The 23,644-nt window shown below is 38.6% G+C and overlaps 2 protein-coding genes across 3 annotated transcripts in view; one reads left to right on the forward strand and one right to left on the reverse strand.

Annotated features, from left to right (window-relative positions):
• Nucleotides 1–1,130: 1,130 nt before the first annotated feature.
• Nucleotides 1,131–17,298, reverse strand: anxa11a (annexin A11a). 2 transcript variants are annotated; one of them, XM_083897916.1, is made up of 15 exons: nt 17,117–17,298; nt 13,512–13,781; nt 12,002–12,075; nt 9,641–9,958; nt 9,459–9,546; nt 8,909–9,003; nt 8,568–8,681; nt 7,690–7,780; nt 7,472–7,551; nt 6,548–6,604; nt 6,366–6,459; nt 6,176–6,271; nt 3,717–3,775; nt 3,471–3,593; nt 1,131–2,131 (listed from the first exon to the last, which is right to left on the reverse strand). In XM_083897916.1, exons 2-15 carry the CDS (start codon nt 13,777–13,779, stop codon nt 2,072–2,074), a joined length of 1,617 nt encoding a protein of 538 aa, XP_083754042.1. In that variant the 5' UTR covers nt 13,780–13,781; nt 17,117–17,298; the 3' UTR covers nt 1,131–2,071. The 2 variants fall into 2 exon arrangements, with proteins under 2 accessions (XP_083754042.1, XP_083754043.1); XM_083897917.1 differs by having other exon boundaries at nt 9,641–9,865; nt 17,117–17,297.
• Nucleotides 17,299–19,777: 2,479 nt separating this feature from the next.
• LOC310934102 (zinc finger CCHC domain-containing protein 24-like) overlaps nt 19,778–23,644 on the forward strand; it is a 55,996-nt gene continuing 52,129 nt past the window's right edge. The window contains exon 1 of the mRNA XM_083897735.1: nt 19,778–20,180. Coding sequence (XP_083753861.1) covers nt 19,887–20,180 — 294 coding nt within the window. The 5' untranslated portion in view covers nt 19,778–19,886. The remainder of the gene's footprint in view (nt 20,181–23,644) is intronic.

Raw genomic sequence — 23,644 nt, forward strand, 5'->3', positions numbered from 1 at the left:
CAAACTACCCTACCCACCTACCTAGTTAGCTAGTTAGCACGCAACAAGCAAGCAAACTACTAACATCTGTAGCTTGCTAACTCGGTAGATGTATAGGTTGTTAGTTTGCTAACCCATTTATCTATGAGAAGGCTAGCAAGCAAAATGCCAAACTATTTACCGATACCAATTTTGTTTTTTTTTGTTGTTGTTGGTTTGAGACATTTTTGAGAAACTTTCAGTAAAAATCAGTTCCATCTTCCCCAAGGACACGTGATACCTGTTTGTGTCAAGTTTTCAAGCAAACGCATTATTCAAACACCTCGAAATCTCCTTAAAATATGACTCTAATCACGTTAAAATGACCTCCAAACACATTTATTCTCATTTAATCTTAATTAAAAATAAAAAGTGTGAAGTTCTGGACTCTGTGTCGCTGCCATTTTTATTTATTTTTAAAACGCGACATGAAAAAGTCAAAAGTGATTCTTCCAGTACGCTAGCTTCCCCTGACACACGGGCTGTAGACTTGTTTAATGTGGCAGAGGCAGCTTTATGGACGCCATCAATTCAACACACACACACACACACACACACACACATACACAGTCACAGTTAAAGTGTTCTGAAGTGAAGCCAACAGGACTTAATAAGGCGAAGAGCTTTGTGTGCAGCACATTTTACACTGTGTTCAATCTGTGACAAATAATTGATTCACTAAAACTAGTTTTTTTAAAGCTTCTTAAATGTGAATATTTGACAAATAAGACAAATAAATCATTTAAAGTTAATCATTTTTTTCTTTGATCTGTTGTATAATTCACTTCCCATGCACCACATAGAGAATTGTGAGGCCTGGCTTTAATTTTTTAAGTGAACAATGTTATGATATGAATGATAGGATCATTTGCTCTGGCTGTTGGGGAAGATATTGACACTTTTCTGCCCTCTACTGGCCAACAGAGGGTAAATACTGACAATCATACCTAGTGTAACCTTGCACCTGTCATATTACTGTGATTTAGCGGTATTTTCTTATATAAATACATGTTTTTATTTTTACTGTGACCATATATTACTGTGATTTAGCGGTGTTTTCCTTTCGTATCTGTAAACAACAACAAAAACAAACGTAGGTCCACTGTGTTGTAGTCGATGTTTATTTTTGGCAGCTGTCAAAAGTTTAAAATCACAAACATTACATGAAATGTGATGATATGGTTTCACATATGTAACAAACACATACATACGTGTGTAAATATATATATATATATATATATATGCACGGATGTACAACGCAAATGATTTAATAGTACGTTCCAGTTTTACTCGGCGATGTAAAAGGAAGGCAGCGTTAGCTCGCTAGTCGGCTATAACGTAGCTTTAATGCTAACACTAGCTTCAATGCTAACACTAACGAGAGCAGTGGAACACCCATAATTCAGCTGTGACGTCATACATTCCGAGCTCCGACTCCCAAGTATGCGATATAAATGGGAAAACAGCATTAGCCTGCCAGTTAGCAAACCTAGCTATAGCGCTTCCCGAGAAAACGGGGACGTACTAGTAAAAACTGGCCGAAAACCGCGGCACAAACAAAGATAAACATGAGATTGTAATGCAAAATACGACATATATACGGTATAGTCATCAGCAAAATGCGAACTTTGGTGCTAAGCTATACTACGTGCTACGAGTTTCATACGTTTTACTTATCCATTTTTTCATTAGAAAACAGGCTGATGAACATTCCAGATATCACATATCTGATCTTATGGCCACAAATGAAACTTCACGTTATAATAAAATAAAATATATATATATAGATTATATATCTTTAAATTTGACGGTAATCAAATTCGGTTGCAAAGCCCAAAAAAATATAATGTTTTCTTTCTGCTGTATGTAGAAAAACAAATAGTCTGCAGCAAAAAATACATACGTACGATACGTATACGTATACGTACAACCACGTAAACGTTGCATTGAGAGCACTGGCTTGGCATGCAGGTGTGTGTGTGTGTGTGTGTGTGTATATAGTGCGTATAGATTGTATGCATTGAAGTGATATTTATAAGAAAGTGAAGTAAACTCAGTCACTGCCTCCGCACAGCTTCAGTAGGAGCTTCTTGTAATCTCCTGACGTGTCGCCCTGTTGATGTAATAAAGAAATGAGTCAAATATCAGTCGTGACTTTTAAAGGGACAGTTCAGGTTTTTTTTTTTTTTTTGCGAAAAGTGGATGGAGCGAGCCAAAATGAAGTTGCACCGAATTTCACGAAACTTGGTGGGAACTTGTTACAGCCCGAGACGAACAAAAAAGTCAATTGGGACCATGGCCTCAACTCCACAGGAAGTCGGCCATATTGAAATTTGTCGTCCATCTTGGGCGACTAGCAGGTTTTTCGTAAATGAACAAAGGAGTCGAACGCGACAATTTGTACTAAATCATAATTAAACATACAATTGATTTAGCCGCCTAATTAAACTTAAGCTAGCAACACTTTTCTGATCTTCTTCTTACTTTCTCAATAATATCAACCTCATTAGGAATCTAGCTAGCTAACTAGTAAGCAAACTACCAACCTATCTATCCATCAAGTTAGCTAACTAACCTAGTTAACTCGGTAGATAGTTTGATAGCTAGATATCTAACTCGATAGATAAATAGGTTGTAAGTTTGCGAATTTATCTAGTAAGCTAGCAAGCAAACTATCAACCTATTTATCTATCTATTTATTTATCTATCTAGTTAGGTAGCTAGCTAGCAAGCAAACTACTAACCTATGTAGCTAGCTGACTAGGTAGATAAATAGTTTGCTAAATAGTTTGTTAACTAGATGTCTAACTAGATAGATAAATAGGTTGGTAGTTTGATTTCAGCTGCTACTTTTTCTCAAAGAACAACTTAAAACTAATTGTTTACGTTGTACGCTACGTCTTTAAAGACGTATGATAGCATCACTTATTTGTCTGTCAAGTTGTGCACAGAGCGCCCTCTGCTGGATCGCACAGTAGCTACTTCAAATGGTCAGATGTGCTTCGAGACTCGTAGTTTTCAGTCCGAATTTGCTCTTTACGTCACAATTTTAAACAGATTTACTCGGAATTTCAGAGAAAGATTAACAGCCCTAACTCGTCACTGAAGAAAATCTACGCGATCTTAAGTGTACGCAATCTTACGGATCAATGCTCGATTACGTATTCGAGATTATACAAACTTTTTCAGGACTGTAAAAGTTCATGTTTGTGTACACGCAACACAAACTTGAGTTTCTAATAACAAATTAAGTGGAAAACCTATACTTAAGATATTGCAGATTTGGGCAGGTGCCGATCTTTTTACGCGAGCTTTTTTGTTCGATTTTCCTCGAGTTAGCGCCCGAAAAAACAGGTTTGCCCGCCTTTTCTCTCGACTCATTCCTTCACTTGAACTGTCCCTTTAACACAGCAGCGAGGTCTGTAAATACGGTATTTGACGACGATACTCACAGAAATGTGTGTGTACAGCGACTTCCCGTAGTTCCTCACGTACTCCTGGCGGATATCCAGCAGGTCGACCTCAGAGCGGGTCACCATGATCCGGATCAGGGTTCTGTCCTTAGTCCCGGCTCCCTGAACACAAGCATTACACACATTTAAATATATATACACACACACACTTAAACACCCACTAAACTAAATTAATGTGCCGTGAATCAAACGCTGTAGTCTGTGTAGAAAATGGCGGTCGTTCACCTTCATGGCCTTGTAGAGCCTCTCAGCGAAGTATCCAGGTGTGTTTTTAATACACTTCACTGAAACAGAGAGGGGAAAGGAGGTGGATTTATACTTTTATACGCACAAATAAGGTCGTTAAACTGTAAGAAGACACCTGTAATGTCAGCGTGAGAACAGAGAACGCGGAGTAAACGCTGTAAAAATCAAGCTGTGAACACGTCGAACTCAAAGAGCGTGGTTTCACTAACGAGGTCGTGACACATCGAGTCTAAAATATATTTTAGTAGTTTATTTTCGTCATAAAACAGCTTTAATTCACTTGAAACTGACGTTTGTGCTGCTTTTTTTCAAACCTTTCACTCTCTCGCACCAAACCTCATAGAGAAAATCAGCGAAATCCTCCGTTTAGAGTTACTGCAGTGACACAAACTCACCACAGGAGGCAGCACTAGACCAGCACCCGCCAAGTCCATGCGAGCTAAAAATGGTGATTTTCTCTATGGACTTTGGTGTGGGAGATTGGGCGCTTAAACGCTTTAGTTTCCAGTTTAGTTATAGACTGTAGATGATAGATTTGATCAGTCAGAGCTCACTATGATGTGTCAATACCTCATAGAAAAACCTGAAATGTCACTTTAAACCTGCATTAATCTGCATATTCTTATTAAAATGATCACTTTAGAGCATTATTATTATTATTATTATTGTTAATTCACAAAATGGCAGTAACAAAGACTTTTGTCTGATAAACACAGAGGATGTTAAATTAATGGCTTTTTTTCCCCAGCTTAATTCTGTGATTTACCGCCCCCCAGTGGCCAAACATCATTACTGCAGCTTTAAAGTGAGTGACATTTTTGAAAGAAAATGTAAAACACACACACACACACACACACCACCTCACAGTTAACGTATGTATAAACTGTGTGTGTGTAAAAACACATGAAAACACAAAGTTACTGTACCATAAACTCTGAGATATGTTGGCAAAAAAGAGGAGGATAAAAACAAAGAGATTATTTAAAACTACAGTACGTTGTGTTTCAAAGTGGAAAATATTCACGTTTAATGATGCGTTTAAATAAAACACGGGCGTGGTTCTCCTGTGTCAGGTTCACGTCTTAAACACTTCAACTGTTCCACACCTGGAAATACATTTCACTGAGAGCGTTCGTATGCAAATGAGCGTGGAGAAAAACAATAATAAGACGTCGGTCGCCTAGCAACAGAAAACGCCACAAACAAACAAACAGTGTTGATATAATCATGTTTTAGCTTCTAGAATTGTGAGGCTGCAAAAATGAAGCAATGACTAAATTATTTGTAAGTTTGAGTGTTTTTTTTAAAATAATTAAAACAAGTTTCTCTGATTTTCCGGCTCCTTAAATGTGAATATTGTCTGGTTTCTTTGTTTCATCTCACAAATAACTCATTAAAAGTGAATAAAATCTTAAAAACGTCATCATTTCAATCATTTTTTTAACCTTTTTAATGACATAAAAGTAATGATTCGCTGTAAACTTAGGACATTACTAGTTAACGCACGTTATGACACGTCATGTTTACGTGCCGCGACACCGGAGTCCAGTCACCGTTTACCAGTTAGCTCCGTTAGCCGCGTTAGCGCCGGTTAGCTCGCCTACAGTGGAACTGGAGCGGTCTGTTTATGAAACGTAAAAGAGCAGCGCTACAGATAACTAGCGTGCCTGTGTACTGCGTATGTGTGCCTCTGTTTTATAAAGTTTGGCGTTACTTTAGAGACTAATTTTAACGTTATCAACGTTAACGCATGGCACGCTTCCATGACGACAGACCGGCAAAAGACGCTCGCGTGAGGTCATGTTTATGTGACTCCCGATTGTTAAAATCAGTCTCTAAATTAGGGCATCTTTTCGTGCCGCGGCACCGGAGTCCAGGCACCGTTTACCAGTTAGCTCCTTTAGCGCCGTTAGCGCGCCTACAGTCGAACTGGAGCGGTCCGTTTATCAAAGGAAAAGAGCAGCGCTACGAATAACGTCTGCGTCTGTTTTTTAAAGGTTAGCGTTACTTTAGAGACTCAATTTTAACAATCGGGAGTCGCGTAAACGTGACGCGTCGCGTGTCTTTTTCCGGTCAGTCGTCGTGGAAACGTGCGTTAACGTCGATGCCGTTAACCGCCGATATCGCGCTAACGTGCACCAGCGCTAGAGACGACATTTAATTTACATTTTTGGACGTGGAAAAAGTCACTTTTTCTTGGAGCGGAGAAAAACAACGGGAGCAGAAATATAAAAACAAACATCTCGAGAGTAATTTCACATTCTGTTACTCCCTAAAATGAAGATTTTAATAACAGTTAAACCCTGAGAAATGTGTTTATCGTTGCTTAAAACAAAGATTAAATGAATCCTGCTGCATTTATCCCTCAGTTAAACACCTTCAATCTTAATTCAAGTGTAAAAAAGTGTTAAAGTGTTTTTAAGGGCTTATTTTCTCACCCACTGCCACCATGCCGCTCTCCAGATCTCCAGACATTTCTCTGACGATGCTCTTCTCGATGTCTCTGCCGCACATCTGCTGGTACTCCATGAACACTACGCACACACACACACACACACATATATATGAAACACACGACCGGTGATGATGTTTGTGAAGAGTTTTCACCTTCAGATCGTCGACCGTTACCTGCTCTGAGGTGTTGTTTGCTTCTGGCGCAGAGAATGGCGTTGAATTTGGACTCGTCCGTTCCCAGCTTGTTCTCTCCAGCGGCGTACAGAGCCTGTCAGGGTGTAGTCAGGTAAGTTATTGATTGTAAACAACAGCAGAACAATTTAATGAATAAGAGAACGCTGATAACGTGATTTTACCTGAGCGTCTTGTTTGGCCAGAGAGACGTCGACGTTGGGCCGCTCGTCGCGATTTCCCTTTAAAGTAGAAAGAAAAGAAGCATTTAACAGTGAAACTGAGACAAATAACGGGAAAATATAAAGATTAAAGTGAATAAAATAACTGGGATTCATTCAAAGTCCATGCGCCCACATTTTTATGCCAATTTTAAAGCAAAGTTTGCATAGGCAATGAAGGCCACTTTGGACATGTGGTGTGCAGCTGTGACCTTGGAAAGTGGGTCAAGGTTACCAATCTTCGAACTTGACCAATATACTTGTAAGAGGCATGGACAGTGCCAGTTTGGCAGCGATACAATAAATATTTGTCAAGTTATCGCGTTGACAAGCTTGAAAAGTGCTGGTTTTTGGCTATTTTCCAAGTTCCAAGTGCAGCTGTGACCTTGAAAAGTAGGTCAAGGTCCACCATCTTCGAACTTGTTCAAGATACTTGTAAGAGGCATGGACAGTGCCAGTTTGACATCAACATGTCGAATATTTGTCAAGTTATCGCGTTGACGAGCTCGTAAAGTGCCTTTTACACATTTCTCACATTTCCACGCAGAAAAAAAACGCGTACAAATTCAGGAATTTTTTTTTTTTTAAAAAGTTTTTTGGACAAAACGAAAAAAAACGCCTGGAGATATTCACCCACTTAACAATCCTGCAAAATGTGAAGGACGTACGCGCACAGGAAGGTATTCATTTTAGTCCGGACGGACTGAACGGTGCGAAAAAAAAAATGACTTAAAATGTCTCTAACACACACTGAAACCACTTCATGTTAGAGTTATAGTAGAAGTAAATCCAAAATAAATCACTAGGACTGTATGTAGGCGAGTTACGCGAAATATCGCCCATTCTCCATCGTGAAAAATCACCAAAACTCCACCGATCGCACTGTACCTGAGCAAGAGAGACGAGGAGCCTGCGGAAGTGTCCCGACGTGTCTCCAGTAATGTGGTCCTCCAGCGACTTCTTATATTCTGAGAAGACAACGGAGATTTAATCTAAAAAGATATCCAGATATAAACGTCCGCACCTACAGAATTCATCATTGTGGTACAGTCCAGATGTAGACAGAAGAAAAACGGAGCGTTTTCAAACTCTGTGAATGGTCTGACCTTGTTTGTAAATGCGGCTGATCTCCTTGATTTCAGCGTTGGAGCGAGACGACAGGATCTCTATCAGACAGGCTTCGTCAGTTCCTGCTCCCTGTTAGAAAAACAACAACAAAGACGACCTTCAGAATACCTTCTTCTTCTTCTTCCTAATTATTCCTGTCAGTCCGTCCCAGGATTTTGCAAATTTAACCAATTACTGGCACGTTTTTGACCAATCATAGTAGTTTTCTACAAGGAAAATCACTGTTTACAGAGGCCGTTTCATCAAAAATCTTTCTCACACGGTGGGTCAGGACTAAAAACAGTGCATCATGGGACCGGACAACACCATTTAAACCTGGATATGATGCGTTCAGGTGCTCCACAGACTCAGTGACATAGATATTTTCCTATATACGAACTCCCTGACAGTAAACACATTATTTTCCGACAGTTGAGTTTTAATATAAATACATTAAAGGTGCATTATGTAAAAAATATAAAGCAACTGGCCATAAAATCCTCCTAATATGTCACAGAGACTCAGGAATAATGTTCTGCCGTCTACCAATCATTGCAGTCAGTAGAGTCTCAGCTGCCGAGCAACCACGGGTTGCCAGGTACGTCAGAAAACGAAACCTAAAAGACCTCGGTATTTTGAATTTGAATGTAGTAACTGTTTTTGGCCACATTCTTACATATGGCACATTTAAATACCTAGCATGACTAGTACTTTCGTTTTCACCTGTATTCTTGGAACTTAATTGCAAAAAAATGCCTAAAAAACAACATTATTTTGGGTATTTTTGGTCACAAATTAAGAAAATGCAATTTTTTAATGTAATGTGTTTTTTATGTGTATATTTACTGTATATGTGTGTGTCTTTGTGAGCCGTTACCTTGATGGCGCTGTTGAGCTCGTAGGCGTCGTACTCTGCTGGACTCTTCAACATGGCCATGACCAGCTTCCTGAAGTCTCCAGACAGTTCTGAATGCAGGTCCTTGACCAGGTCCTGGAAAAACCAACAAACATAAACTGCTGTCTGTGGTTCTCAAAGACTGGGTCTGGACCCAAAAGATGGGTCATCACGGGACCGTGCACCTAAAGCTAATAGCCTTAAAATGTAGTTTTTCCTGGTACCTGCCGCACACGACTTCTTCTCGTTAGCTTCATACAACCACACTTCAGGAAAACCACGACCTATCCCCTTTAAAAACGAGCATTACCCCCCACTGTTACCTTTCCATAGGCCGTTTTGTAGGAGCGCAGCAGAGGGACTCGCTGCTTGATGGAGCGACTGCCCAGTAAGTCGATGATGGCCTGTTCATCGGTGCCTGCACAGACCAAGAAAATAAATACATTGAACTTAACGCCATGTTTAAGACATTTAATAACATTTAAGTTCAATCCAGGACTGTCATGTTCAAAGCCAGACATACAGTATATAAATATTCGGTGATGGGATAAAGTAGGCACATACTGTATATGTTTATATTTCTGCCTAATCCTTTTCAAACATGTGCTCCTGGAAACCATTTCCAGGCCTGGAAAACGGCTCAAACAGCTCTAAAAACCTATTTTAATATCATTAAATAACATCTATTTAATATCCACCACACTGCTTCTCCAGTATCACAGGAGCACCATGGTCTTTAAAGACCTCAAACTATGTGTGAATACGTTCATTTAGACAATTTAGTAAGCCTCCATTACATCATGAGTGGAAGAAAATAGATAAACACCGGAATAAAACTACGAAGGAAAATCATCCTAACAAAGATGGACTCACCGAAGCCCTTCATGGCTTTTCTGAGGACCTCTACGTCTTTGAGAGGATCAGCTCCAGGATAATCCTTGATGGTTCCTCTGAATCCTTTCTGACAACACAAAACAACACAGCCAGACAGTGTAAATAACGCAAACGTACGCCTTGAAGGACTTGAGGTACTTGAGTTTTTCAGTGTTTCTCACTTTAACAGGTGGAACTATCGGCATGGCTCCTCCTCCTCCGTAGGCCGGCATGGACGGATTGGGCGACGGGGCCTTGGGGTACCCCGGCATCGGCGCTGGAGCTCCTCCGAACCCGGCCATGGGAGCGTTGGGCGACGGCGCGCCGGGATACCCCGCCATCGGCTGGCCGGGCTGACCTGGGTAACCCATCCCGGGGCCTTGATGCTGAGGCATGGCGCCTCCTGGCTGTGGGTACAGGCCATATGACTGTTGGTTAGGGGAGGGGGCACCGTACCCGTACGCTGAGGTAGGTGGATACCCCCCGGGGACATGGGCGCCCTGTGATTTGGAAAAATTGGATTCCGGTATGTGCACAGATTCCTGAGGACTATTTTCAGCAAAGCAAGGAAAGCAGGACACACCTTTTTTGGACTTCAATTTACTACGTTTTTGTTTTGTTTTTTAAATAAAATAAATAAAATGACCGACATAATTACTTTAATATAAACTGGGGGTGTCACTTTATCCAAAAAGTCAGATTAAATTGAACAAAATACTCCTTCACAAACCCTCACCTCCCACCTCGAGGGTGAAGCTAACAGCTAAGCTAACAGGCGAGTCAGCAAATTTTCAGAATCTGGTCGAACTCGAAAAACTCTCACATATCGTTTTTTTAGATGCTCTGGTCTGGTGACGGTCCATGATTTTTTTTTAGCTTTAGCTTTATATAGCAAAACAACGTAGCACCGCTATCTTTCATTCCAAGATGGATGCCACTGCCACGGATAAAAACTACTATTTTTGACTTTTGTTGTATTTGTTTCTCATTAAATCAGTCGTACACATGGTATTGTTCAATTGTTATCCGTGGACGCGTATAAAATAGTGCTGGGCATGTTAACGCGCTAACGGCGTCAGTTGTAAGTTTAGCGTTAGTTTAGAGACTAATTTTAACAATCGGGAGTCACGTAAACATGACGTCACGTGAGTCTTTTTCCGGTCAGTCGTCATGGAAACGCGTCATGCGTATAAAAGCACTAGTATAAAATAACGGAAAAATCTGAATCAGGGATAAAATAAGTGACAACCCCCATATCTACCTTCTGGATAAAACTATAGACGAGAATCTGTTGTTTACACAATGAACGCACAATAGTCCAAATAAAGTGTGTCCGTGCTTGATGATAGAACAGAACAGAAATGAAGATATTTGACGACACAAAGATAAAGCAATGGATAAGAAAAGAGGCAAAACAACAACTACAAAGTCACATTAAAAAAGATAAGAATGAAGGATGTGACGGTTTTCTACATGCAAGAGAAACAGGAGGGAAAACGGCTATATCCGACGTTAGCATTTATTGGTTTTTTTTCTGGATCGCGACAAAACAATAAAAATTCTGACTTCTGGCTTCCAACATAAATGGAACGCCCTTCAAGGCCAAGCTTTTGTCAGAGCACCCTCTGCTGGGCTAAGTGATAATTACTTTTGGACAGTCTGATGCGCTTCTAGACTGTATATTTGGAGTTTTTAAGTCCAGACGAGAATCTGAAGTTTACACAATGTTCACAATAGTCCAAATAAAGTGCGTCTATGGTTGACGATGGAACGGAAATGCAGATATTTAATGACACAAAGATAAAGCAATGGATAAGAAAAGAGGCAAAACAACAACTACAAAGTCACATTAAAAAGATAAGAATGAAGTGTGTGACAGTTTTCTACATGCAAGAGAAACAGGAGGGAAAATGGCTATATCTGACGTTAGCATTTATTATTGTTTTTTTTCCCCTGGATACACAACTGGAACACGATAAAACTACAACAATTCCGACTTCTGGCTTCCAACATAAATTGAACGCACTTCAAGGCCAAGCTTTTGTCAGAGCACCCTCTGCTGGGTCAAGTGATAATTACTTTTGGACAGTCTGATGCGCTTCTAGACTGTATATTTTGAGTCCAGACGAGAATCTGAAGTTTACACGATTAATGTACAATAGTCCAAATAAAGTGCGTCCGCGCTTGATGATAGAACGGAAATGCAGATATTTGATGACACAAAGATAAAGCAATGGATAAGAAAAGAGGCAAAACAACAACAACTACAAAGATAAGTTTGAGATAAGAATGAAGTGTGTGACGGGGTTTTCTACATGCAAGAGAAACAGGAGGATAAGGGAAAATGGCCATGCCGTGGGTTAAAGGTTGCTGACTTTGGAAAAGTCTTACCGTGAATCTCCATTAGTGGCTGAGCAATTGGTTCTAACTGGAATATTTACATAACGCCATCATCTGATGATTATATATGATGACCTTTGTTTTGTCTGAGTGCAGGTGAATGCGATGGGGGTCTTTTTTTTTTTTCGTATGATAACACTTACCATACCGGGGTTGTATCCGGAGTTTCCAAGACCGATGGACGGATAACCACCTGTAGGTCCACCACCCCAGCTTCCTGGAGAACAAAGAAACAGCGTTTAAACCTGTTTTTAAATGAAACTTGGCGATATATTGGGAGTTTTTCCCCACCTGTAAGTCATGTTTTCCATCACAAAAGTGTCGTAAACAAACAGAAAAACACACGATTGAAGGCTCTGACAGAGTTTAACAGCGGTAAAAACTTTATATCTTTAACTTCAGTCTCTTGAACATGACAATAACACAGTGGAAAAGTTGGAAACTGGTGTGTTTTATGTTTATATTACTGCTGATCGAAGCCACAGGCGACAAAAACCTGCATGCAGAGTCATGTGACCCAGAAGTGAAAGCTGACTGCACCTACTGCAGACACTGATGAGGTTTAAAAAAGGTTTATTTAGGTTTTAGAGAGAGCTGTGGTTGTGTTAACGTCCTCGGGAAAGACCTCTCGTACTGGAATTTCCTTTTCTGCTCTTTCCTACGAGTTAACGTGCAGGTGAAAGAGGAGGTGGGAGGAGAAAGGGAGCACTGTGAGCTCTGCTTCTCTTAGCAACAGCCGAGGTTTGTTTGTTTTTGAGGGGGAGAAACCATCGTCGGTCTCCTGATCCCTGTTGATCCCTGACTCACTCTCACGGAGATCCACGCCAGAATATCGGTACTAATGTTTCGCAATGAATGAATTGTTCTGAAAATGCCACTGAATTGACTTCAAATTAAAGGGCTAATGCAAAGGTATTTGGTTGACGAGGTAATTCACTCCACGAAGGAGCATCCAGATGTTGTTTTTCCTCCAGTTTACACGCGGAACTCGGAATCCTTACTCGGGAACATCCCGTCTAAACTCGGATTTCCAACTCGGAAACATTCTGTCATAAACAAATAAGCGCTTCATTAATAACCGTAGATATGTTTCTACGCCTTTTGAGTGTGCAAAAATACCATGTAAAGCACTGTTATCGCCTGGTATTGTTAACTGTGGCTAGTCCAAGATACGTTTCCTACTTGGAAATGGTTCCTAATTTTTTTTCTCTTTGACTTTTTTGTCAAATTTTGGGGGAAAACATTTTTTTGACTTTTTTTTCAGATTTTGGACACATTTTTTTTTTTACTTTTGTCAAATTTTGGACCAATTGTTATTTTTTGACTTTTTTGTCAAATTTTGGGGCAATTTTTTTTTTCAAATTTTGGACACATTTTTTTTTTGACTTTTGTCAAATTTTGGACCAATTTTTTTTTTTACCTTTTTGTCAAATTTTGGACCAAATGTTCTTTTTTGACTTTTTTGTCAAATTTTGGGAAACATTTTTTTTTTCTTTTTTTGTCAAATTTTGGACACATTTTTTTTTACTTTTGTCAAATTTTGTAACAATTTATTTTTTTTACCTTTTGAATAAACATTTTAGTGGGACTTTATTTTTGTCAAATTTTCGCACTTTTGATTAAAAAAGTCAGAATTTGCATTTTTAGGCTTACCTGGTGGTGGTGCCTGTGGGTAGCCTCCAGCCTGTGGTGGGTAGCCTCCAGCTTGTGGCGGGTAACCTCCAGCCTGAGGTGGGTAACCTCCAGCCTGAGGTGGGTAACCTCCAGCCTGGGGAGGGTAGCCACCGGCCTGGGGAGGGTAGCCGCCGGCCTGCGGAGGATAAGCTCCAGGCTGAGGTGGGTAAAGACCGGGCTGAGGTGGGTAACCTCCGGCCTGAGGAGGGTAACCGCCGCTCTGTGGAGGGTATCCTGGGTAGCTCATAGCTTTAAACATGAAACAAACGCAGTCAATCAGAGGGCAAGAGCAAACATGACCTATATTCCACAACAAAACAATGATCCCTCTGTGCAGCTGCAAGGTTCAGCAGACGAATAAGAGGAACTAACAACCACCCTGTGGACTATAAAAACTATTTAGTATTATTACTGTATTTTGTTGTTGTTTCCTTGAGCATCTACTGACACTAACAAGCCATAACCAATCATTTAAAGAAAACATAAATAGAGGTTTTGTTTGATTTCCTGCTTGTACACGCTCGCCAAGGAATACACAATGATCTTCAGTAAAAGAGCGCGTCTTGTAATCCCATGGTGGTAAAGGTCCAGATGGCAGTGACACAGAAATAGACATGAACTGACTAACTCACCAATCTGCATTCTCCCAATGAGGAAGAAATAAATCACCACCACAAGAAGAAGACTTGCTCTGAATATTTGTTTTACTCGTTTTCACAAACAAAATTCCACTTTTCAAGTTAGACCACGGCAGAAATGACTCATAGACTAGTCACAGTGACTTTTCTGATATCCCATAGTGTGATTTTGATACATGCTATTATTGTGTTATTGAGAAACTAGTCATAAATCAAGTTTCCATGATTTAAAAAAGTAAGTTTTAACTAGTTTTCAGAGCAGAAGTCAATGTCTCTTTCTCTGGAAAACTCATGAATCATGATATAGAGAAAAAGTGATGATGAAACTTTAATTATGGCTATGCTTAGCATTGAAAAAAACAAAAAAAAACTTGACTTGTTCCATGGTAAAAGTGACTCCAGGAGAGTGAAATGGAAAAGTGGACATAGAAGGCAGATGTGTTTGAGTGAGCTAACGCCCCTGTGAAACACTCAAGTACACGAATAAAGGAAATGTAGTTTTTATATAAGAAATTCTTGTAATCATCGCGATTCAGGTGCAGCAAACACACGGCACTGATGCCATGATACTATGATAAATGATAATATTTAAATCATACGTTTTTAACATTTTAAATGAGGCGAAATGTGGTTGTGGAAGTTGTTTTCATCATCACTTAATCCGTCTAATATTTCAATGATATTTTGCATATTTCGATGACTAAAACATCAAAATCTACTTTAAAATCTATTCATTGATAGTTCGTAGTTCGGCCATATCACGTTCACTCTTTTCAGAGGCAAAAAACATACTGCACGGCTATAAAACCGAACACAGAGCCATGTTTGCAAAGGAGGCTGAGCTGCTAATAAAGATATTTATGGCTTCAGGGTAAAAGAAAAGGGGGAATATAAGGTGATACGATCACAGTTACTGGTTTGCTATTAACTTATTTCAACAGAGCTGGGTGTAAAACTTTAAACATAGAGATAATGTATATATAAATATATATATATATGCCTCTCAGTCTCTAGGGCGAGTCCATAAAATATAAGTGGCAGAAACTTTGATAGCCAAATATGAAAATAATTTGTTAATTCATGAATATTCTAAGATAAAAACTTTGCAAACACGTCTGTGCACACGCCCTAATGAGGCGTGCCGAGACAAAAACCCATTGTATGATATATAAAATACATAATATGCTCAATTAACATCGACAAAACGATCAATTATAGACAAAAATATGTCTAATTACATTGCTATTTTGCCATATTCGCTGCATAACAACAACAAATTGAATGTGTAATACATACAAACGCTGTGTTTGGGAGTTTTAATAACAATATGGTAAAAGCTAATGCATTCTAATGTGTCTTTAAAGGAGATTTACAAACAGGAAGTGAAGAAGCCGATCCACTCTGAGCTTCAGCCTGGTCTTAGGCACAGCCGAGGTCAAAGGTCAGCTGACCTTAGGACATAATGGCAGACATTTATATACAACTAAAATAATTTTGAAGTCAATTCTAAAACTAATTAAGAAAATAAATGATGAATTGCTCCATTATGAAAATAATCGTTAGTTGCAGCCATAGTCCACTCTTTAAATAACTTATGGGTACAGTAATATCTTGTATAAGCCTGTAAGTTGACTTTCTTAAGTTTATATTTTTAATTAAATCACTTGTTTGTCTGCTTAATGTCACCTAAATATATCAATGTTCCATTTTAAACACTTATTCATTGTGCATACTGTGATTTTAAGTACTTATTTTGACATTATTATTATTATTAGTACTCATATTGACACCAAGATTGAAAATAATCCACTCTTTTAACAACTTAGAACTAAATTAACTAGTCGTATATTATAGTAATGACTTGTATTTAGTTGACTGACGTGTTTAGATTTTTAATTTCATTACTTGTTTGTCTGTTTTCTGTTATCTATGGATCTATTTTCCATTTTAAACACTTGTCCGTGGTAAATAATGTCATTTTAAGTCGTTTTTTGACATTATTAAGTATTCAAATCGATGCCAATATTGAAAATTCGTTAGTTGCAGCCCTAGTCCACTCTTTTAACAACTTAGACCTAAATTAACTAGTCGTATAATATAGTAATGACTTGTATAAGACTGTTAGTTTACTTAATTGAGTTTAGACTTTTAATTTCATCACTTGTTTGTCTGTTTTGTGTTACCTATGAATCTATTTACCATTTTAAACACTGTAAATAATGCACTTTTTTTGATCAAATCGATACCAGTATTGAAAATAAATGTTAGTTTCAGCCCTAGTCCACACTTTTAATAACTTACTAACAATATTAATTGGTAATATAATACAGTAATAGGTACAGTAATGACGTGTATGAGCTCATATCGAAAATAACCCATCTGAAAATAGTGTGGACGCGTCAGTTAGGTGTGTCTGTACACTCGCTTTTTTACACTTAAAACACTTAAAAACATAAAGTTAAAGTCCAGTAAGTTGACCAAACACTCCACAAACACCACACTCGCATGCTAACGCTGTACTTTGCGCTATATTATCGCTATAAAGCGTGTACTTAAATCAGCGTTTTATGAGCTTAAAACAGCGTTACACGGAAGAAGCTAAGTTAGCTTCAACCGAGCTAGCTTTACATAACGTAGCGTCAAAATACGTCTCCACAGTTTGTCTCTGAGCACATATGTACTTAGATATTCATGTAGTTAACATTAATATGTGTATAATAATACACTTTATAACAATAAAGCGAAGACTGCTGCGCTGTCGTGGCTTTAAACGTGTCTAACCGTTAGTGTTATGAGTGAGCACATTAGCAGATTAGCGACAGAAGCTAATGACACAAACACGATCGGATATATTTAGCCGTAAAGTTCAGAAAGTGTGTCGTTATACATGTATATGACGTATAATCGTCCGTTTTGTTTAGTTTGTAGTAGTTTGGTTGGACTTACCGTGTGTTCGGAGGTGTTTTCTGTGTCTTCCTGACTGCGGTGAGGACGGTTTCTGTGAGTGGAGGCTAACTTAAGAGTGTTTGCGTGTATTTAACTCGTCGTGTGGGTGTGGACTCTTAAGTTTCCATGTAGGGAATCCTGTCAGTGACACACACACATTACACACACACAGAACACACTGACACACACACGCTCTCCACAGTCCGTGTGACAACACACACATCAACAAACTCAGGTACGTGACAGTTGCGTGACTCGATGGAAAACTGTGACACAGTGACGTCACCGCGTCGTTTTATTGTTGTAGTTTACAGGTGACAATGTTTTCCATACTCTTCAGGTTATTATCATAATAATTAATTGAATGCAACGGGCTTCCGTATTACTGACATATATATGTATCTATATAGATATATAAGGTTGATAAGAGGGGTGGGGCACAGGGGCGTTCCCAGGGACTTTAGGGGCTACATGCCAAAGGGGGGGGATGGGCTATGGTGGGTTACAGTTGTAGTTAGAAGTCACAATTGACTGTTCACACACACACACACACACACACACACACACACACACACACACACACACACACACACACACACACACACACACACACACACACACACACACACACACACACACACACACAGGATTACACAAATATATAGTCACAATTGACTATATATATATATGTATATATATTATATATGTATTAATAAATATATGTTTTAATTACAATATAATACATTTTTTTAATTTAATCTTCTGTTTTTGCGTCACAAACATGTGCAATATCATCCTAAATGTAATTTTAATGATAATTAATATATGCGTCACACACAGCTAAAATATGAGCCAGCACCATAACTTCCACGCAGAATTTAACATTTACAGTTCAAATAAAGTCTTATTTAATAAAGAATTCTGAAAATTTCCTTAGCAAATAATTTAATTTATGCAGATTATTACCGGAAAGTGTTCTTTATTATTTTGTATTATTTGGTAAAAGCCTGTAGAATAGAGCTGCTTATTCTTTAACTTTATTGTGACATTATGACGTCACATTAGTTTATTTTTCCTACTGTCACTGACCTCACCTTTTTCCACAGGTATCACGTGACTGTCCCCGCCTCTCGTCATAAACATGACTACAGTGTGGTCACACCTGGATTACACTGTAAATGTGTGTGAGTGTGATGTTCGCCACTAGAGGGAGACATTTGAAAGCTTTCACAAACACCACACAGACCTCACCTCTTCACTCATGTTGGTATCTTCCCTTTGAACATGATAATCTGGGATGTTTGAACAGATTTGTGTTCAAATCATCGCTCAATAGATGTGTCATAAAGTGTTGGAAATTGGAATTTGACCATCTTAATAATTAAATGAACGGAAACTATTACGCTAACGCACATTGCTTCTCAAATTCTTGTAATTTAAATCGTCGTCTTTGTTTGTTCCATGATTATCATTTTAACAAAGAGAATTTTAACATTATGAGAATAAAGTCGTAACATTTTATCTTGTAATATTACGACTTTATTCTCAAAATATTGTCTTTATTCTCATAATATTTTGTCTTTATTCTCATAATATTATGTCTTTATTCTCATAATATTACGACTTTATTCTAGTAATATTATGACTTTATTCTCATATTACAGCTTTCTTCTTGTATATTATGAGAATAAAGACATAATATTTAAAGAATAAAGTCGGAATATTTTTGAGAATAAACTTGTAGTTTAACAAGAATAGTCATCATTTTACGATAAAAAAAATCTTAATTTTACAAGAATAAAGTTGTAATATTATGAGAATATAGTCGTAATAATTTGAGAATAAAGTTGTAATTTAACAAGAATAAAGTCATAATTTACTTAAAAATAATTTACAAAAATTTATTTTTGAGAGAAAAAAATCCATAATTTTACGAGAATTAAGCTGTAAAAGTATGATTTTTTTTTTTTATCATAAAATGATGACTTTATTCTTGTTAAATTACAACTTTATTCTCAAAGATATCATGATTTTATTCTCATAACATTACGACTTTATTCTCATAATATTACAGCTTAATTCTTATAATATTACAACTTTATTCTCATAATATTACAGCTTAATTCTCATAATATTACAGCTTAATTCTCATAATATTACAACTTAATTCTCATAATATTACAGCCTAATTCTCGTAAAAAAATTTGACTTTTTCCAGTAAAAAGTTTCTCTTCAGTTTGGCCCTGTGACGTCATAATTATGTCATAACAGCATGAATTAATGTCAAATGTTATCAATGTTTTTTTTGTCGTTTAAATTAAATTCTATAAAACATTTTTTTATTATTAGAATTTTTTTTTTGGGGGGGGGGTTGAACCATTTGTCTCGTGCATGGTGAATTATTATTATTATTCACGGACGCCTCGCGCTGATTGGCTCTCGCCGTCGGTGACGCGCACGGGACCTGGCGACATAGTGACGCGCGCCTCTCAGCGGCCGCTGTCATAAAGGCAGAGCGCGGACCATGGAGAGCAGGAGGAAACTTTCTACCCTGATGCTGGAGCCATGACTTTTGAGAAGAACCGCAGCGGGACCAGGAGGTTCCCGGCGTGAGGAAGAGGCGGAGGAGGAGGAGGAGGAGGAGGAGGAGGAGGAGGAGGACGGCAGGGTCCTTTAAGGGGAAGAGAAGCGGAGCTCCCCCTGCAGCGGAGCTCCCCCTGAAGTGTCCCCGGCTTTGAGGCTCTGGCCCCGGGCTCCGGTCGGTTGAAAGATGAGCCTGTTGTCTGCCATCGACACGAGCGCCTCCGTGTACCAGCCCGCGCAGCTCCTCAACTGGGTCTACCTGTCCCTGCAGGACCCGCACCACCAGACCAGCGCCTTCGACGCCTTCAGACCCGAGCCCAACTCTTCACACCCGGACCTGAACTTCACTAAGAGCCCGTCCAACAGCACCACAGCGGCGGCGGCGGCGGCAGCAGCAGCAGCAGCGGCGGCGGCGGCGGAGCTGAGCTCGTCCATCAACTCCAACTATCTCAACAACTTCTTCCAGCTGCAGCGCAATGAGGTGAAAACGACGATAAAACGACGATAAAACGACGATAAAACGACGATTATCTGACGCAAATGTGCGACTTTTTCCAGGGGAGAGTTAAACTGTGGGATAATCTGTTGGTTTAGGGTCAGATTTAGGGTTCACTGCTCAGAACCAGAGCTGGACGAACATCTAAATTAAGAATTTTCTGGATTTTTTTTTTTTGGGATTTGATTTGCTCTATAAATAAATTGAGTTATGCAGTGAATGTAGGTCAGAACAATTTGTGGACTCTGTCTAATTGTGGATGTTGTAATTCCGATTTTATTTCTCAGTACAAGTGAATAAAAGTTGGGTTTATGGTTGACTTCTGTGTCTGTGGAGCAAATATAGAATTTACTGCAATTTGGCAATTTAATTTGTTATAAAAAATCTATTTATTTGTGCAGCAATATAACAAATGTAGGTCAGAACTAGGCCAGGGACTCTATCAAATTGGGATTTTTTTGCTAGATGTTGTAATTCTGATTTTATTTCTCAGTAGAACTTAATAAAAGTTGGGTTTAGGGTTGACTTCTGTGTCTGTGGAGCAAACAGAGAACAAACTAGGGCTGAATGAATTGGAGACAATATCTTATTCGCGAATTTATTGCAATTTGGCAATTTGATTTGTTATATAAATCAATTGAATTATGCAGCAATGTATCAAATGTAGGTCAGAACAGTTCAGGGACTCTATCTAATTGGGATTTTGTTTTGCTAGATTTTATAATTCTGATTTGATTTGCGATATAATTGAATAAAAGTTGGGTTTAGAGTTGACTGTTGTGTTTCTGTAGCAACTCTAGGACAGAACTAGGGCTGAATGAACCGGAGACCATATCTAAAATTCAAATTTACTGCAATTTGGCAATTTGATTTGTTAAGGTCAGATCTAGGCCAGAACAGTCCAGCGACTCTTTCAAATTGGGATTTTTTTTTGCTAGATGTCGTAATTCTGATTTGATTTCCGATATAATTGAATAAAAGTTAGGGTTCGGGTTGACTTCTGTTTCTCTGTAGCAACTCTAGGACAGAACTAGGGCTGAATGAATTGGAGACCATATCTAATTTGTGAATTTACTGCAATTTGGCAATTTGATTTGTTAAATCAATTCAATTCTACGGCAATATAACAAACGCAGGTCAGAACTAATTGGGGATGTTTGCTAGATGTTGTAATTCTGATTTGATTCGGGATGCGGACGAATTGGAGACAAAAAACAAATTTGCAAATTTACTGCAATTTTGCAACTTGATTTGCTATTTAAATCAATTAAAGGGTTGAGTTCTGTGGCGTGGTAGCAAATGTAGGTCAGAATTAGGCCAGATCATTCGGGAACTCTATGTAAATGCAAATTTTCCTGCTAGATGTTGTGATTCTGATTTGATTTTTCAACATAATTGGATATACGTTGGGGTTAGGGTTGACTGTTTCATCTATGTAGCACATGCAGGACAGAACCAGAACCACAAAGATCTTTATTTGTACCTTTTCTCGCTATATTGCTAGTTTGATTTTTGTGTTATAATTTAATAAGTTATTTGCGGTTAGACTTGACCGTGGGTCGGAAACCAGGGCTGAACCATTTATTAGTGTTTTATTATCGTATTATCGTATTTTGGGCGACTTTAAACACCAGGTCCAATAGTGAAGAAATCTCTGTATTTTCGTGTTTACAACCAATACTCAACTTTGGGAAAACAGCGCCACCTTTGTTGTTGTGGCGCTGTGACGCTGCCACATACAGGCCTGGAATATGAACTACAGTGTTAAGAGTTGTTTTGAGATGTTTCGGACACAGAAAACGTTCTACTTATTGACAATTCAGCTCCTTTCTCTACATTTAGTCAACAATCTCAGTGTAATTTCAGATTCCTGGTCAGTTATGGTGCAGATATACGACTCAGGGAGGCAGAAAGTGTTGAGTTGGAGAAACTGCAGCGTCGCGCTGACGTCTGCCGTCTCTTGACTTCTTCAAATAGACGAGAGGTTGTGCAAACAAAGTCCATGTCGTGTTTACATATCGTCTATTTTTATGTCTGGGTGTAATTTTAGGGACAAACATGCTGATAATGTCTGTAGGGTTAAAACCTGATACTGCAGAATCCCCCCACCCCTCAGTCGCCACACCCCTGTAAAACTGCACCCGTATGTACATACTGTATATATATATATATATATATACATGTGTATACTGTATATATGCTGCAGCACACAGAGGAAATAATGATACACTGAGGGCAAAAAGAGTAAAGAGTAAACGTGAAGCGTGTGTTTAGCTTTTTAAAAACATGTCACTGTCGGAAGATTTTACTGTTTAATTTAAGGCTTCTGTCCATGGTGAACGGGAGCTAGCGGCTAATTTTTTAGCATGTTGAGCGCTATTTTGTCTTTCGAAAAAGTATATCAACTTGAAAATATGTCATCGGCATTAAGTCGGACTCTTTTGTTAGGCTAGTTGTTAGCAACAACTGTCTTGTTCCTAGTGTACAAGCATTAGCATTGGAATCACTAGGTGGTGATAGCTAGTACCTATCACCACGTTAGCTAGCAGCTAGTTGTTTCTACCTTTCTACCTTACATTAACTTCAAAATATCTCATTCTTTAAGATGACTGTTGTCGTATTCTGTACTATTTAATGAGACTACAGACCAAAAAAAAAGCTTTAGCGATTTAGCTAGTTGTTAGCATGGTAAGTGTTAGTCTATCCCATTTTTTAAAAAAGACGACAGCATAAATTCAGTACAAAAATCTGGATTTTGACATGTTTTCCTCGCTCTTTTGTTCTTCATTTTTGAACTATTTAATTATACCCACTGTACTATAATCACTAGCGAGGAATGACTGAGTGGTGGTGCTATGCTATGCCTCTTTTAGCTCGTCTGTAAGTGGCATTTCCCAGTTGACCTATTACGTTACAGACCCAAACAACTTTAGCTAGCGGCTCATTTTTAGCATGTTGAGCGCTATTTTGTCTTTCGATAACGTATATCAACTTGAAAATATGTCATCAGCATAAAGTCGGACTCTTTTGTTAGGCTAGTTGTTAGCAAAAACTGTCTTCTTCCTAGTGTAAAAGCATTAGCATGGAATCACAGCAGCTAGTTGTTGGCTAGTTGTTTCTACCTTTCTACCTTACATTAACTTCAAAATATCTCATTCTTTAAGATGACTGTTGTCGTATTCTGTACTATTTAATGAGACTACAGACTGAAAAAAAAGCTTTAGCGATTTAGCTAGTTGTTAGCATGGCAAGTGTTTCTTATCCCATTTTTTTAAAAAGACGACAGCATAAATTCAGTCCAAAAATCTGTTTTCCTTGCTCTTTTGTTCTTTTTTTGTACTGTTTAATTATAATTTAGCTCTGTACTATAATCACTAGCGAGGAATGACTGGGTGGTGGATGCTATGCTATGCCTCTTTTAGCTCGTCTGTAAGTGGCATTTCCCAGTC

The sequence above is a fragment of the Microchirus variegatus genome (genome assembly GCF_963457635.1).
Source record: "Microchirus variegatus genome assembly, chromosome: 11".
In the NCBI taxonomy this organism is placed as follows: Eukaryota; Metazoa; Chordata; class Actinopteri; order Pleuronectiformes; family Soleidae; genus Microchirus; species Microchirus variegatus.

Coding starts and splice junctions, on each gene's coding strand:
- anxa11a (XM_083897916.1), bottom strand. CDS start 13,779: ATGAGCTACCCAGGATACCCTCCACAGAGCGGCGGTTACCCTCCTCAG. Junction 7,552..7,689: donor CAGCCGCATTTACAAACAAG/GTCAGACCATTC, acceptor TTGTCTTCTCAG/AATATAAGAAGTCGCTGGAG. Junction 6,605..7,471: donor TCCTCGTCTCTCTTGCTCAG/GTACAGTGCGAT, acceptor TCTACTTTAAAG/GGAAATCGCGACGAGCGGCC.